General features: G+C 54.4%; 1 protein-coding gene across 4 annotated transcripts in view; it reads left to right on the top strand.

Moving 5' to 3' along the window:
- The window catches only part of PAK3 (p21 (RAC1) activated kinase 3), a 112,404-nt gene extending 98,303 nt beyond the window's left edge, over window positions 1–14,101 (top strand). For all 4 annotated transcript variants that reach the window (XM_051968117.1, XM_051968113.1, XM_051968112.1 and 1 more), the window contains 5 exons: window positions 1,543–1,660; window positions 1,989–2,088; window positions 3,515–3,711; window positions 5,163–5,300; window positions 7,640–14,101. In XM_051968117.1, the coding sequence (XP_051824077.1) occupies window positions 1,543–1,660; window positions 1,989–2,088; window positions 3,515–3,711; window positions 5,163–5,300; window positions 7,640–7,729 (643 nt within the window). In that variant the 3' untranslated portion in view covers window positions 7,730–14,101. The remainder of the gene's footprint in view (window positions 1–1,542; window positions 1,661–1,988; window positions 2,089–3,514; window positions 3,712–5,162; window positions 5,301–7,639) is intronic.
- Window positions 14,102–15,928: the final 1,827 nt, after the last annotated feature.

Here is a 15,928-nt window from a genome sequence, read left to right as displayed (position 1 = left end):
AAAGGGTCACATCCATCACAGTTGATCAGATAATCTTCTTGTTACTGTATACAGTGTTTTCCTGGTACTGTTCACTTCCCTCAGCATCAGTTCCTGTCAGTCTCTTCAGGCTTCTCTGAAATCCTCCTGCCGATTGTTTCTTACAGAACAATAATATTCCATCACATTCATATACTATAATTTATTCAGCCATTCCCCAGCTGATGGGCAGCCACTCAGTTTTCGGTTTCTTGCCTCTACACAAAGGGCTGCCACAAACATCTTTGCACATGTGTGTCTTTTTCCCTTTTTATGCTCTCTTTGGGATACAAGCCCTTTGGGCATAGTTCCAGATGGCTCTCCAAAATAGCTGGTTCCATTCACAATTCCACCAATAATGCATTAGTGTCCAGTTTTCCCATATCCCCTCCAACACTGATCATTATCTTTTCCTGTCCTCTTAGCCAATCTGAGAGATGTGAAGTGGTACCTCAGGGTTGTCTTAATTTGTGTTTCTCTAATCCCTAATGATTTAGAGCATTTTTATATGGCTATAGATGACTTGAATTTCTTCATCTGAAAATTAATTGTCTGTTCTTATCTTTTGATCATTTATCAATTGGGGAATGGCTTGGCTTCTTATAAATTTGAGTTAATTCTTCATATATTTTAAAAATGAGGCCTTTATCAGAAACAGTGGATGTAAAATTCCCCCCCCCCCCCGCCTCAGTTTTCTGCTTCCCTTTGAATCTTGGCTACATTGGGTTTTTTGGGACAGAGCCTTTTTAATTTCCTGTAACCAAAATTATCCATTTTGCATTTCACAATGTTCCCTAGTTCTTCTTTGGCCATCGATTCCTTCCTTCTCTACAGATCTGAGAGGTAGATCATCCCTCGTTCCCCTAATTTGCTTGGTACCACCTTTTCTGTCTAAATCGTGAACCCATTTTGACATCATCTTGGTATGGGGTGTTCAATTCAGCCTCCTTGATTTTGGTAATGGCAGGGAAGAGATCTGCCCAGTCAGTCACATTGGTTTGAAACCAGATCTTTGGACTCCAGACCCAGTGCTGGTTCCCCTTGCTCTATGTTGCTTTAGCTGGTCTCAGAGAAGCCTGCCTTTCAGTTCCGTAGGACGTGATTCTTTGCAAAGCCCATGTGAAGAACCTAGACTAAGTTAGAATTATCCAGGTGGGCAGTCTACACTGCCACAATTCGCCACCTGTTACGTGGGAGTTGTTGCCCTTTCCCCGCCCTGAACTCACCTTCCCTCCTTTACATTTCTTTCTCTCTTGTGTCTTCTCCAAGGGGTGACCATTGGGCCTTGGGGCCATCTGGGTTTCCACCTTGTCCTTAGATTTGTTCTAGAACATAAAATGTGAGTTGCCAGAGTGTCAAATGACTTTTGAGGTTATGTAGTCCCTTTTATGGATGTGGAAACTGAAGGCAGAGAAGTTGTGTTTGTGTACAGACACCAAGTAGCAGGTTCTAGATTTAAATCCAGGTTCCTGGAGCCTAGAGTCCGGTGGCCCTTAGCCCGGTCCCTTCCTTTGCCCCTCACAGCTACTTGGTGGGCGACGAGCTCTGGGTAGTCATGGAGTACTTGGCTGGCGGTTCTCTGACCGATGTTGTCACGGAGACTTGTATGGATGAAGGCCAGATAGCGGCTGTCTGTAGAGAGGTAAGAACTTGAGTCACACCCCACGATAGGAGAGTCCCAGGCCTTGGAAACGATGGCCTTTGAGGACCTCGCAGGCCGACGGACCAACCGTGGACGCCGGAACGCGGACTTTCCTCCAGCCTGTCCTTCCCACCATTTCCAGCCCAATCTCAGGTGCTGCCAGGAAGATCCCCAGCCATACCCTCTTCCCCCCATTTCTCACCCTCTCACCCTCACTATGGGGGGGTTGGAGGTGGGCCATTCTGGGTGTACCCACAGCTGAGCATGGCTGGGAGGGAAGCAGGGTAGTGCTCTCAGCCCTTTAACTAACAGGAGCTTTTTGCTTCAGTGTCTCCAGGCTTTGGATTTCTTGCATTCAAACCAAGTCATCCACAGAGACATTAAGAGTGACAACATTCTCCTCGGGATGGATGGCTCCGTCAAACTTAGTAGGTGCCCGGGGGCTGTAGATGGGCTGATGGGGGGCTCCTGTCGGAGTGGAGCCCTAGCTGCCATCGAGAAGCTTCTAGAACATGGGAGGGGCTGAAGTGGAGAAGCTGGCAGATCTGGGGCCCAGAGCTTGGGAGAGTGCTGAGTGGGGAGTCAGAGACAAGAATGGAAGAGAGCCTATCCTCAAGGAGCTTCCGCTCCCTAAATGCAGGCCCGGCTCACTTCTGTTGCTCCATATGGTTCTGTAGCAGGAGTCTGGATCCCCAGAACAGGCCATCTAATTCGGGCCAGCAGGGTACTTTAAGAAATGGGATAACCAGATCCTCTCAGATCTGGCTGAGCTGTGAGCGAGCCTACGGTGATGGGATAGGTTTTCTCTATCACTTCCTCATGACCGACTCCTTTGGCTTCCTCTTATTGCCCAAGGCATTTCCCTGCTTAGGAGACCCCTCGGGCAGCTCCCTTATGGAAGGCTCAACTTTGGGAAAGTCGGGGAGGGGGCATCTAGAGCTCCTTTTGGAGAGTATCCTGGATCCCCATAGAAGGCTGGCTCGTGGGGAGCAGAGAAATAGGAAAGAGATGGGGAGCTGTTGATCTAGGATCCCTTAGCCTTCTCTTTTCTTGGTCTCGGTTTCCCGATCTGTAAATAGGAATCATTTTACTTGTACCTCCCATCAAGGTAGAGGAAAGTGTTCTGTGAGGAACCTTCCCCTCCCAAGGAAGGCTGGCCCAGTTGTGGGCTTGCTTTGTGGCCTAGCCTCTTGGAGAGCTGCTGGTGTCTGGCTCTCAGCAGGCAACCAGAGGAGTCCCTGCTCCTCCTGGGCCTGCTCAGAAGAATCGGGCACTTGCCCTGGCTGTTGGCGGAAACCACTAAAGGGCTCGGGACCATCCAAGCCCCACGAGGATCCCAAGGAAAGGGACTTGGGGGTCGTGAGCTGGAAATGGCCAGTCATGGAGCTGCTGGACCAGCAGCTGCCATGCTCGCTGCTGCTTCCCAGTCAGTGCCAGTCCTTTTGGGGCAAACTTGCCTCAGCCTGCTCAAGGCCCTGGTCTGGAGAGCGAGAGCCACGGGGACTGGGCCGGCATTTTTCGGGTATAGAGAACTCCCAGGGGAGGAAATTCTTTCCATGAGTGCAGGTGGGCATGAAGACAGTTTAAGTCATTTGCCCAGTCAGCTGGTCAGTGTGCATCAGAGGTGGGATTTGAATCCACTTCTTGTTGGTTTTTTATCCATTGGCCATGGGGCTTCTCTTGGGTAGAAGATAATTGGAAACAGCCTCCACCTGAGCCCGGGGAGCTACCTTTCCTGTCTGTTGCCTTCTGAGGGGTGGCCTGAGTGCTCTGGAAGAGCTCCTCAGGATATGGGGGGGAGAGGTGTCCATTTCACAGCCAGGTCCGGATCTGACCCCGTCCTCTTCTCCACAGCGGACTTTGGGTTTTGTGCCCAGATCACTCCCGAACAAAGCAAAAGGAGCACCATGGTGGGGACCCCCTACTGGATGGCCCCTGAAGTGGTGACAAGGAAGGCCTATGGGCCTAAAGTGGATATCTGGTCCCTTGGGATCATGGCCATAGAAATGGTGGAGGGTGAACCCCCATACCTGAATGAAAATCCTCTCCGGGTAAGTGGGGGAGAATTCCCCATTGCGCCACCCTGCCCGCAGTTCATGGGGCGGGTGGGGCCCAAGCTGACTAAGGCTGCTTCTCCCTGAACGGTTACCTCACGAGGGCTCCCTCTGACTTTTCCCAAGCACCGAGTGGCGCCTCCTTGCCACGGGGATTACGGGCACTCAACACTGGCCCGACTGGGCGTGCCCGGCCCGGTGCTTGACATTGCTAAGGGGGCTCCCAAACGACATCGTTGCTTGACTCCGTGTATTTCAGGTCCAGAAGGTACCTTAGAGTCATTAGCAAGTCTGCTGCCCCAGGCCTCCCACTAAATGCCTGTGGAGCCATGGCCTGGTTCTTTGCCTTTTCTTGGCCTCAGTTTCCTGCTCTGTTCAGTTGAATGGACTGGGTGAGAAGGCCCCAAGGGGCCTGGCAGCTCAGTCACACTGGTAACCCCTGGAGTCTGGGTCCAGTGATGGCAGGTAGGTCTCGTGCCCAGGGGGCCGGCCTACTCCAGGGGGAGGATGATCTTTTCCAGCCAGAGCTGCCGAGAGGCCGTAGGAAGGCAGGCTCATGGCAGTGGAACTGCAGTTCCTTGGATGCTTTGCAGGCCGTCGCCTTAGCCGGGCTGGGCTGGGAACGAGGAGAAAGCCCCATCAGGGGCCAAGGGGTCATAGTGCTCCGAGGAGGAGGAGCAGGTGCCTAGAGATTCAGATTCCCTGTCTGGGACTTGGCCTTGGTGTTTGTAAGCTCCCGTGCCCACTGGGGAGCGGCTCCGAGAGGCTCCCTCGAGGCCCTGTTCCCATGGCTTCCTCCTGAATCAGAGCCCTGTCTCTGTACCGTGGCCTCATGGTTCCCTTTCATGCCTGTTGGCTGCCTCCAGTGCTTCCCATCCCCAGCCTGGGGACCGAAGCAGGGACAGGTAGGAGGGGGTCCTGTGGAGCAGTGTGGCCCAGGAACAGCCTAGTCACTGGCCCGGAGGGTGATGCCAACCTTCCCAAGGTGTGGCAGAAGGAGGTGTGGGGCAGGTGGCGGCAGGACAGTGCAGGGAGAAGTCCCCCCTGCCCCCCTCCATTTCATCTGGGTCTCACCTTGGATTCCGGTTCTGCCATAGGCCACCTTGCCATAGACATATCGGTTTCCCCTCCCTGAGCCTCAGTTACCTAGTGGTTGGAGTCAAAGGGCCTTCTTGTTTGTGTTCCCAGTACTCATTGGTGCTCTGCCTACCCAGCAAGTACTTGCTAAACCTTTGGTGGCTTGGACTGGAGTAGTGGAAGCCAGCACCAGAGCCCACCTCCCGTGCCCTTTGCCAACTGTGGGCCCTCTTGCCAATCACATTGGGCCTTCTGTGTAAAATGAGGTGACAGAGCCCTCTCTTGTAATCCCCACAGGGGTTGGGCGTGAGCACCCGATGAGCTCCCAGAAGAGGGGCTCTTTTGCCTAACTGCCTCCTGTCTCTGCCCAGGCCTTGTACCTTATAGCTACTAATGGCACCCCGGAGCTCCAGAACCCTGAGAGACTTTCTCCTGTGTTCCGAGACTTTTTAAACCGCTGTCTGGAGATGGATGTGGACCGGCGAGGGTCTGCCAAGGAGCTTTTGCAGGTAAACAGAGCAAAGGCCAATGGGAAGGATGGCAGGGCCCCCTTGCTTGTCTTGTTGCCTGGGTTCCTGGGCCCTGAGTTTCCACAAGGGCCATGTCTGCTCTCAATAGACACTTGTAGCTTGAGGGATTGATCAGGTGAGGTTCTCTTTGCAAAATGGGGCCTTGCTTCTAGAAAAAGCCGGCATGGTAGCAAAGACCCTTGGGCAAGGAGTCCAAGGCCTTGCCTTCGAATTGACCTTGGTCAGATCGCTTCCCCTCACCAGGTAGGCCTCCGTTCAGTAATCCATCAAGGGAGGGAGACTCGTGCTCTCTAAGAGCTGTGACGGCTCGTGCCATCTGTCCAGCTCCAAGCGCCATTGTCCCATTCTGTAGCAGCTCAGCAGCCCCAACTTCTGCTTTGGCTGGTCTAAGCTTGGCCGGTGACTAGAGCTGAAAGGTACCTTACACATGTTCTCAGAGTCTATCCTCCTCCGCCTCCCATTTCTGAGAGGGACAAACAGAGATCCTGGAAGTATTAAAGGACCATGAGAGTATCGTGTTAGCCTTAGCAATGTCTTTAGAATTCAACAAACCCAACCACCTCATTTCATAGAGGAAGAAACTGAGGTTCAAAGATGGAACCCTGGGGGAGCAGCTAGGTGGTGCAGTGACTAGAGCACCAGCCCTGGGATCAGGAGGCCCTGAGTTCAAATTTGGCCTCAGACACTTCATACTTCCTAGCTGTGTGACCCTAAGCAGCTCACTTGATCCCAATTGCCTCAGGAAAAAAAAAGAAAAGAAAAGAAAAAGGGAACCTGGGTGGTCCAAGGTCACATGTGCAGGGAGGCTTTTGCCTCTCTGGCCCCAGAGTGGGCCCCTTTCCTACCATACCCCGCTGTACCCTCTGAAAAATGAGGACCTTGTGTGTGGCCCTAGAGCAGTGCTCAGATGGTTCCGGGCTTCCTGACTCCGTCGTGTGGTCTGTCTTCTCGGTCTCCTCTCACGGGAGCTTGGTGTCTTGGGCGCCCAGAATCCCTGTGCACTCAGGGACGATGTCCAGGTTCATGTCTGGGAATACCACGTCTCTGTCCCAGAGGCTCTGAGGCTCTGGGCCTTTAATGCCCGGACTTTAGAGAGTGGAGGCAACCTCCCACAATTGGGCCGTTGGGACTGCAGCAGCATGGCTGGGGATCGGTGTTTCTTCAGCATCGCCCTGATGCTGGCACTCACAGTTATCAGACTTTACCCCAATTAGCCATGTGTTCTCTGGTGCCAACAGGCCACGGCCTGGACTGTAGTGAGCCTGTGGCCTTTGGTTGGTTAACTCACAGACGTGGCAGGAGGACACGGCCCCTAGGTATTGCCAGAGTAGCATCCCCAGGCTCCCATGGGGTCTCTTTCTCTCTGATGTCACACCCTCGTGTCCAATACAGAGTCTGGGGCCTAGTAACTGATGGCTTTGGGCACCATCCCATTTTGTCCCACACCAGCCCATTGCCTTCAGTGAGTACAAATGCTGATTTTGAGCCCTCTAGTCCAGGGCACAGGGAGAAGGACTAAGGGGTGGGAGTGAAGAATACAGGGTAGTGAGCCCTACACAAAGGGCGGGGGGGGGGACATCGATGTCAGGTTTGGCACACAGTGAGTGAGGGTGGCAGTGACACTCCTGAGGAGAGATGTTGAGCCTGAATGTAGAGCTAGAGATTTGGGGGCTGCTATGTGGGTGGGATCATTGGAGCCTGAGAGTGGACAGAGGCGAGTGGAGAAGGAGCAAGGCCTGCCCGCTGCCTTCTGTGCCAACCAGGGCTGGGGGTTAGGAGGCAAACCAGATTTCTGGGGGAGGGGACAGTGAGGAGAGGGGTCAAGCTAGGCAGGCGTGAGGGTGGCCTTTAACTGGGGAGATTCTTGGCAGAACTGAAGAGACTCCTCCCAGGTAAAGTCACCTCGTGAGTCAGAGAAAGGAGTTGGAGAACTGTCCAACCAGTGCAGGCCTTTAACCCCGAGCTTTCAGCTCTGTGGCACTCAGTTCTGGGAAGTCCTAGAAATCAAGGGCAAAAGCTGGCCCGTGGTGGTGTAGTACAATCAGAGGAGCCCTGTTTGGATCCTGCTGCTGTCTCTCACTTCCTGCATGATCTCAGCCAAGTCCCTTCCCTTCTCATGGGTCTCAATTTCCCCTCTGTTAAATGAGGTCTCTACATTCCCTCCCACCTCTCAGCTTCTGGGTCTCTGACCTTCCATCAGTTGGCTGAATGGGGCCTCCCATGATGGTCCAGGACTGAATGGAGCCCCGCAGAACGGCTTGTGCCGTGGAGGGGCACGCCACCCCAATAATGCTCAACCTTTTCCTTTTTTCTTGCAGCATCCATTTTTAAAACTAGCCAAGCCTCTCTCCAGCCTGACTCCTCTGATCCTTGCCGCGAAAGAAGCGATTAAGAACAGCAGCCGCTAGTGAGGAGAGGGAGGGCCTTCACCCGCCCCGGCCCTGGCGCGTGTAGAGCCGGACACCCCCACCCCCCCCCAAGACTCTGTAGGACCTCACTTTCTGTGCTTCGGCACGAACGACAGACAGACCGATCAACCTAATTTGGATGTCCCCAGCATAAGGGACGGAAGGCACGGGGGCTGAGCCGGCCTTCCTAGGAATGGAGCCTTTCCCCATACCCCCCACCCCCCCATCATATACCTTTGCCAGCTGGAGCCAGCCCAGGGCCGCATGGGGCTTTTGAGCAGCGGGGCTATGGGGGGAAGCATCTCCTGGCTGTTTCCACCAGCTGCCTCGGTAGCCAGGAGCAGCTCTCCACCATGGGCTGGCTGCCCGTGCACTTCCTTGTCAAATGCCTGGCTTGTTGCTTTTCCCAGTGTCTGGTCCGCTTTGGCATTAGAGAAGGAAGAAAGCCCCCCCTGCCCCAGCTCTCGGATAGCTCCTGCCCATCTGCCCCTCTGGCTCCCATTCCCACATTCAGTTTGCCTGCAGTAGGATGGACAGAAGAGAATGGCTTAGCTGTCCCCAGAGAGAGAGGCAGAATGAGTGTGTTGGGAAGGAGACCCCGTCTATGATCTTAGCCCTCACCCTAGGTTTTCCCTTCCCCTCGAACTCCACCCCCCCTCCCCCCGCGCTGAGTCCGGGGCCTCCGAGTCCGGGGCCTCCGAGTCCGGGGCCTCCCTCTCCGGGTCCACTCGCTTTGTCTTACTCTTGGTCTGCATTTGCTTTGGGAAAGTTAGCTCGTCACATTTATTTTATTTTGTAAAGGCAATATTCGAAGAAGTGTGTTCAGGAAGGTTGGGGGGGGGCTCTCCCCCACCGTAGCTCCCCATGATCCAAGATGCCTGGAGAACATTACAGAGATTCTCACGGCAAAGCCCGTTCTCACTGGGCCCAATTGATTTGTCCCGGGAGAGCCGCCCGGGAAGGTAGTCCCGGGGGCCGCCAGAACGATCTCCACGCTACCTCTTGACTCCCTCCATGTGTGATGGCACTTAGGGGCCTCACCTCTGCCTGCCCCCAGTGACGGGGCTGGCTCGTTTTTATTTCGACAATAATTGTGCAAGGCAATGATTTGTGGATTTTTTTTTTTTAAATAATAACGATCTGGGGAGGAGAGACCTAGTTAGCACTGGCTCTGCTAGTGAGCTGGGGCAGGATCTTTACTGCTGGCCTTGTGTCCCTTCACCAGCTGGCTCTTGAGAGGGAGCGTGTGGGTGCTGCTCCCCTCCTGCGGGGTCTCCCCGGGCGGGTTTCAGGTTAGGCTGTCTGTCGTGTTGGCCATTTAGCTTGAATTCTAAGAACCTGCTCGTGTGTCTCTGTAGCGATCCGTTTCCTCTTCCAGCAGAATTCCCCAAACAGTTTCATTTGAGAAGCCCACTGAGGCATGGCTGGCACTCTTTTATGGTCTTTCCCCAAAGACTCAACTGTTGACACTTTTCTGGTTTCCTGGAAGGAAGGGATGGAGAGACAGAAGGAAGGAGGAAGAGAAGTTTAAAAAGAACGGGAGAGAAAAGATAGGACTTGCTTCTTTTTTGAGCTCATTGACATCTTGAAAAGATTTAGACAGATGGGTTTCTAGGCCCTTGGAAAACTCACGGTTTCTGTCAAAGAAGGCTTGAGAGTTGTGGCCTATGCCCTGGAAGAAAAAACCCGTGTTTGAATTGAGGCTAGGAAGTCAAGGGCTAAGTGAGGGTTGCTTAGTTCGTGGACTCCTTGTCATTATAAAGGCCTAGTAACCTAGGCGATCTATCCATCTCTCTACCTATCCACTCCTCTGCCCATCTCTCCATCCATTCACCCATTGATCTGTCCTTCCACCTACCCATCAACCCATTCATCTACTCCCCCACCCTCACCCCCATCCATTCCTTTATCTACTCAGAGAATCACAGACCCTAGTGCCCACCCCATCCCCAAAAGGAATCCCCACTGTGAAAACACCGCACCCATTAACGAGACAAACGAGTGTGTCTTAAGTGCCTGCTCCGTGCAAGGCACTGTGCTGGGCAGTGGGGATACAAAGACAAAAAAATCCATCCACCTGTTTGTCCGTTCCGCCACGCATCTGCTTACCCCCTCGCTCACCCAGTTGTCCATCCAGCTGGCCATCCCTCTCTTTCATCTGGTTCGCTTGCCTCCGCACTCATCCATCCATAAGCCCATTCAGCTGCGATCCTTTCTGATTCTCTCTTCTAAAGTTCTCTTTTCCAATTTGTTCCTCAAGCACTCTCATTTGCATTTATAAAAAAAATTTTTTTAATAACTACTGCATTAAAGTCTCTTAAACATCTCTTCCAGGAGTTCTAATTTGGGCCTGAACGGTGTTTTTCTCTGAGCCTTTGCTTGGAGATGTTTTAGAGTCACTCTCCGCTCCTGCATTCGTGGGAATGCCTTCCTATCACCATGATATAACTCATTATGGTGGGGTTCTTTTTTCGGTCTGCTCATTCTTCCAGCCCACGGCTGGGCTAGGCTGTATTTTTTACCCATTCATCTACCTTATCAGATCTCCCCTTCGCTCATTTGTCTGTCCATCCTACCCCTCCGATCACCTGTGTGTCCCATGTGTTCTTGAGTCCCAAGTCCTCTCACCTATCCCGCTAGTAATCCATCTAAGATCTCTCTACCCACTATTCCTTGACCCATCTGCTCTTCCATTCATTGATCCACCCCTGCATCCATCTCCTCATCTCTGACTGACCCTTCATCCATCCATCTCTCCACTCACACACTCAGCCATCCCCTGAAATGAAAGCACCGGCCATGGGGAGTTTCGGCTAAGCCCACCGTGTCGGTTATCCCTTTTGGAGAAATGATTCTGGTTCCCTGATTTCCCGTGTGGACATAAAGTTTGGGTGGCCTTGACCTCCTAGGAAACATACGAAGGAGAGAAGCAACAGACAAGGCCGAGAAAGCGCGTGGTCCCATTCCTTGTTTGAATACTAGGCCCGAGGTGGGGAGTTGCATGGCTGTGCCAGGGAGTTTCCAGGCTTGAGCTAATGAGAGGCCTTAATTTTTATTTCAGTTGAGAATCTGTATTTGTATTCAATAGATGTCAATTGTTTCCATAGAGGTATAAGATGCTGTTGAGTTGTAGGGGAGGGATGGCTGTGCTATCCTTGTGGGGGGGGCAGTGGGGAACCTTCACGGGGGTTGACCACCGGAAAGAACAATCCATGTCCCTTGTGTGCCTTCAGGGCCTTTTCTTGGAGACCCTGAAGCAGTGATCCTTAAGTCACTGCATGTAGAGAAATGGCTGTTCTTCTGGGCTCGCCCCACTGTTGGGCCACGGGGGCCTACGGTAACGCATATCCGTCGGCTTGCTCTCCCGGCAGATAAACGGACGCGTGTGCGTCTTGAGATATTCCGCTAGGCATCGGTTTCCTCAGAGCCACTCTTCCATGATGTCGGACAGCTACTTAGATTTTTAAGAAGTATTACCGAAAAGCTGTTTCTCTTGCCAAAATTCTGCTGAAGGACTACCGTACATGTTTCAACATCCCTTCCTCCATATGGCAAAGACCTTTTCCCCCTTCCCCACCTCTTTCTCTAGTTCCTTAACCCCCTGGAGAATCTGCCGGGGGGGCTCTTTCCTGTGGCTCCAAGGCCTCTCAGCTCCCAGTGCCTTGGAGGGATACCGACTGAGCCTGCGGGCTGGAGGGTCAGAGGGGACCGAGGAGCACGATAGACATGACCCGAGAGAAAAAAGAACCTTGATGTTTCCCTGTAAATTAGTGAATTGTTGCTTCCCTGCAGTAGTCCCAGGTTGGCCATGGTGATGTCCGGTGGCGGCGGGCAACGGTTCCGCTCGTAAGGCCCCGCCCGTCCGTCCTTGTCGATTTCTGTGTGTCTGTGCGCTTTCGCTGGCCGCTGACTGGCCACATATGAAGACTTGAGTCCAGTAGTTATTCTTTGATTGTCTGATTCAGCTTTCTTTCTGGTGAGCTAATCCCGCTTCACCGTTTGCTCTTCACACCTATCCTGCGCTAATAGCGATGAACTTCTCTTTGCCCAAGTTTCCTGAGAGCCGAAGGCTCTTCGTAATTTGATGAGCCTGTACCGAGCCAATTTCCTTCCCCATTGGGCTGTTTATTCTGATTGAGTCAGGGAGTCAGAGAACATTAGAGCTAGAGGGAATCCTAGAATTGATCTAGTCCTCCCCCTACCATTTTACAGAGGAGGAAATTAAATACCTTGTCCGAGGCAGATCAAAGGCAGAGTCAGAGACTTGAACCCAGGTCTGCCCCCAAGTCTGGGACTCTGCCACACCATGCTGCCTAATAGTACTGAAGCTCCTTTCAGAAGTGTAGATGAGAAGTGTAGATAGTGCAACCAGCTACACAGGGCACCGTGGGGACACACCCCGTGTCGTCCCTTCTCAGACCATCATTGGCCATGGGCAGATTGAGTGAGCTCGGCTCACTGGTTATTCAGAGACTCGTGCTTCATCTTTTGGACTGGTATGGGTTGTTTTTCAGGCCCCCAAGGATGGAGAGGAGAGGAGTTTGGCTTCTCAGACTATTGGGTCTGAGTGCCGAGTCTGGGAGCTGGGTGGTTCCCATCATCTCTCTGCAGGTGACACACTAAGGTCACCATCACCTCTGTGCTCTAATCTGCAGCCAATAACTCCCATTTCTTCTTCATCTGGACAGGATTCTTCTCTTAATCTCTGATAGTCAAGTGGGGCCGATTTCCCCAGAAGCGAAGGCATGGGACCGAAGGCTGAGTGGGTAAACATTGGCAGATGGCAAATGACACTGGCAGAGGGAGCTTGCTGGCACTCCACCATGTTTGGCTGGTGTTGCTTTGAGGTGCCCGTCATGGGCTGGCGGGCTCCTGGCTTAGCAGAGCAGGCAGAATTTCTCGAAAGACAGTGTGTGTGTGTGTGTGTGTGTGTGTGTGTGTGCACGCACGCGCGCGCGCTCCCTGCTCACTCACCAAAATGCTTGGCAGCAGGCTGGATTCTGTGTCCACCAGCACAGATCACTGCGCCTCCATGCCGTGTCATCCTGAGCGATCCATAGACATGACTTTCCACAGAGCTCCCATAGGACAGTGTCCCCGATCTGGAGGCTCTTTCCATCTGCCCGGTGCCCAGCTGGTGTCCAGAGTGCCCCTCTGGCGAGCCTTCTTGCTTGTGATGTAACTGGTCGCTTTCTCTTTTGAGTCCTTTTTGGCTGTCCTCAGTGGTTCTGCTGCTGCTCTTTAGCCTGCTGCTCTTGTGTGATCGGTGCTGGAGCCCCATTCACCTCCTCTGTGGCCGCTGACCTTTGGGTCATCCACTGTTGGCGTTGTTTTGAGAATGTGAGGTTTCTGTGGCTTTTAGCTTCCTCGGGAAGAACTTGTGGGCTCCGGCAGCATCCAGGTGGTTCTTTGTACGAAGATTTCACTTTCTTGGCAGAGCTTCACTGGGGACAAAGCGATGTGTGTGCGAGGGGGCCTGGCCCCCCGCTGGCCTTCAGCCTCTGTCTGGGCACCATCCCTCAATGCTCAGCCGGCAAGCCAGTGGCCGCCGGCTTCCCCCTCACGGTTGGTCTGGCAGGGAGGGGTGATGAGGCGAAGGAAGGCAGGGGCCGTGATGTGAGCAGAGCTAGTGTGAACCGCAGACTGGGCTGAGATGAGCAGGAAAACCTGGGGAAGTTAATTTGGGGAAGCCATGCTTGGTCAAGAAGCTGAAGTATGGACAATGTCCGGGAGCTGACTCAACCCGACTTTTGTCTCCAAAAAGCCGTGGTGGCTGTATTAAGGGAGAGAACTCTGCCACTCTCTTGGGCCACTTGAAAGTGTGTAGAAAGCCCTTTGAAGTTAGAGATCGATAGGTTGTGGCAACTGAGCCTTTGCTTATGGGAGCACCACTTTTCCTGTAACTCTCCTTCCCCCAAGCTGTCCTTGCACTCCTGTGATCTTCAGTCACCCCGGCCTTGGTGTCCGGGCAGCTCGGCCCAGCTCCGAGGCCATTGATCGTGCCCTCTGGTAGTCCATCTCAATGGGCCGTGGCCCAGAATAGAGAATTACCGTTCCCTCAGGCTGGGGCACCATGTGCTGGTTCGGCAGCCAGTCTCAAAGCTACCCTTTGGACTACCAGAAGCCACGTGCCAAGGCTGGGGCAGGCTCCTTGGGCTTCCCCTGAATGCCGTGCCCGAGGGTGTGGCTGTGTTGACTTGGTGGGGAGGCAGTGCTTGCCAGACAGGGACTCTGGAGCCCCGGCCTTCCACTCTGGAGGGTTACCCTTGCAAATCCAGCCTCAGAATGCAGGGAGTGGCCCAGGAGCCATCCCAGCTGATATCCTCCTTTCTGTTTGCTAGTGAGCCACAGGCCTGGCCAGGCTGGCCCAAACTCCAGGGGTGGGTGGGGGTGGGGGGTGGGGGGTGGGGGAGAGGGAGTGGGAGGGTGGGGGGAGGAGTTCCAGTCCCCATAAGCTGATCTGATAGTTGGTGTCCCCCCACTGAGATCTGCTTAGTTGGTTATCAGTGGGTGAGGGGCCTCCCTTATCTTGGGATGGGGGCGTGAGGGGAGGGGCTGGTTTGGAGCAGGCCCCGGGCAGCTCCCTTTCAAGAAGCGAGGGCCCCCCCCCCCGGCCCAGCCCCCCGGGGCTCGGCTAAGGCTCTGCTAGGCTTTGGCTTCTGGGCTGGCGTGGCTTGGGAATGAAGGTGCTCAGTGTGTTTTTTTTTGGGGGGATGGAACCGGCTCCGAGGAGAGGGGTGGTCAAAGGGAGCCGTGGCCCGGGCCTGCTGTGCCCATACTGGGCTCAGGGGCCCCCGGGGGGGGAGGGGGGAAGGGAAGGGTGTGGGGAGCAGAGGATCATGGAATGGCCAAGCCCGAAGGGACCTCAGAGAAGAGAGAGTTCAGCTCCTTCATTCTATAGAGGAGGACCCTAAGGCTTTAGGAAGGGGAAAGGACCCGGCTAGGGTCACCCAGCAAGTCCCAAGTGGAGCCTTCCTAATGTGGGGCCGCTCCCTCTCACCTCCGGCCCCCAGAATCCCGTAAGTTGTTAGTGGCTTGAGTGTAAAACGGAACCCCGGCCAGATCCCCGTTCTCCCCGGCCTGGGACCGGCAGGCTCTAGCTAGGGGATCTCCTTTCATCCGCAAATGTGAGTTGGCTGTGTCCCGTCCCATCCTGTCCTGTCCTGTCTCGTCCTGTCCCCCATGACCTGCTCTCCCCCTAGCGAAGCCAGGAGGGCCGGGCGGCCGGGGCTGGGGAGCAGGGGGCGGATCCCAATGTGAACTTCTTTGACGTTGTGCTTGAAGCACTGGAGGTCGACTATGGCTAGTGCATGACTGTATCTTGAGTGTAACCAATTTTGCCGTTGGAAGCTTGGACCTCCAGTCCTGTGAATAAAATGACCTGAACCGCAGACCGCTCGCTCCGTGTTGTGTTCTCTGTCGCTCCTGGGCTGCCACCTCCCCCTCGCCCCTGCCTTGGCCTCGCCCCCGGCCCGGCTCCTGCCGGCGAAGGCCATGCCATCTCCCGGGGCCGGCCCGCCCGCCCAAGAGGTGCCATGTCTCGCCTCAGGACCGCGGCCTGTGGGAAGCGCCTCCGGTGTGTGCACGCGGCTGGAGAAATGGCTTCCGCGTCTGTGGTGCTCCGGCTTCACTTGGGCATGGCGGCAAGGGCCCCCGAGTCTCCGGGAAGGTCACGGTCACACGGTGGCCGGAACGCCGGGCCGGGTTTGCTAGCTGTGGCTCTTTCAGCAAGCTGAGGCTTAATTTCTTCACCCAGAAAATGGGGAAAATGGGCCTAGTTCTGGGAAACTAGGAAACGGGGCGGACGCTTTGCTGGCTGGAAGGTGCCATCAGATCGCCCAGGGTTGGCGTTCGGAGGCGCTCCCGTCCCGGGCTCCCATGGTGGAGATCCCGGAGGCCTCAACTTTTCGGATCTCTGCTCCTTCCTATCTCCCACATGCTGCCCCCCACTCCTAGAGTGCCCGCCCTCAGGCTTGCCTCCGAGTTCTAGAGTAGACTCTGCTCAGGCGGCCTGTGGTTGGTCCCCCACCACTGCTTTTGTTTATACGGAAGGTCCATCAACCGAGTTCCAACCGCTCCCCCTTTTAAAATTATGGTCTGAAAGGGGCAAGTAACGGCCAATGAGATGCAAGGGTACGTCCTCTTTCTGATTTGGGGCGCTTGCCCTGGCGGGGGAGAAAACCGCCTTTTTCCAAACTT

The sequence above is a fragment of the Antechinus flavipes genome, chromosome X, assembly GCF_016432865.1.
Source record: "Antechinus flavipes isolate AdamAnt ecotype Samford, QLD, Australia chromosome X, AdamAnt_v2, whole genome shotgun sequence".
In the NCBI taxonomy this organism is placed as follows: Eukaryota; Metazoa; Chordata; class Mammalia; order Dasyuromorphia; family Dasyuridae; genus Antechinus; species Antechinus flavipes.
This window is presented reverse-complemented; position numbering and strand designations above follow the sequence as displayed.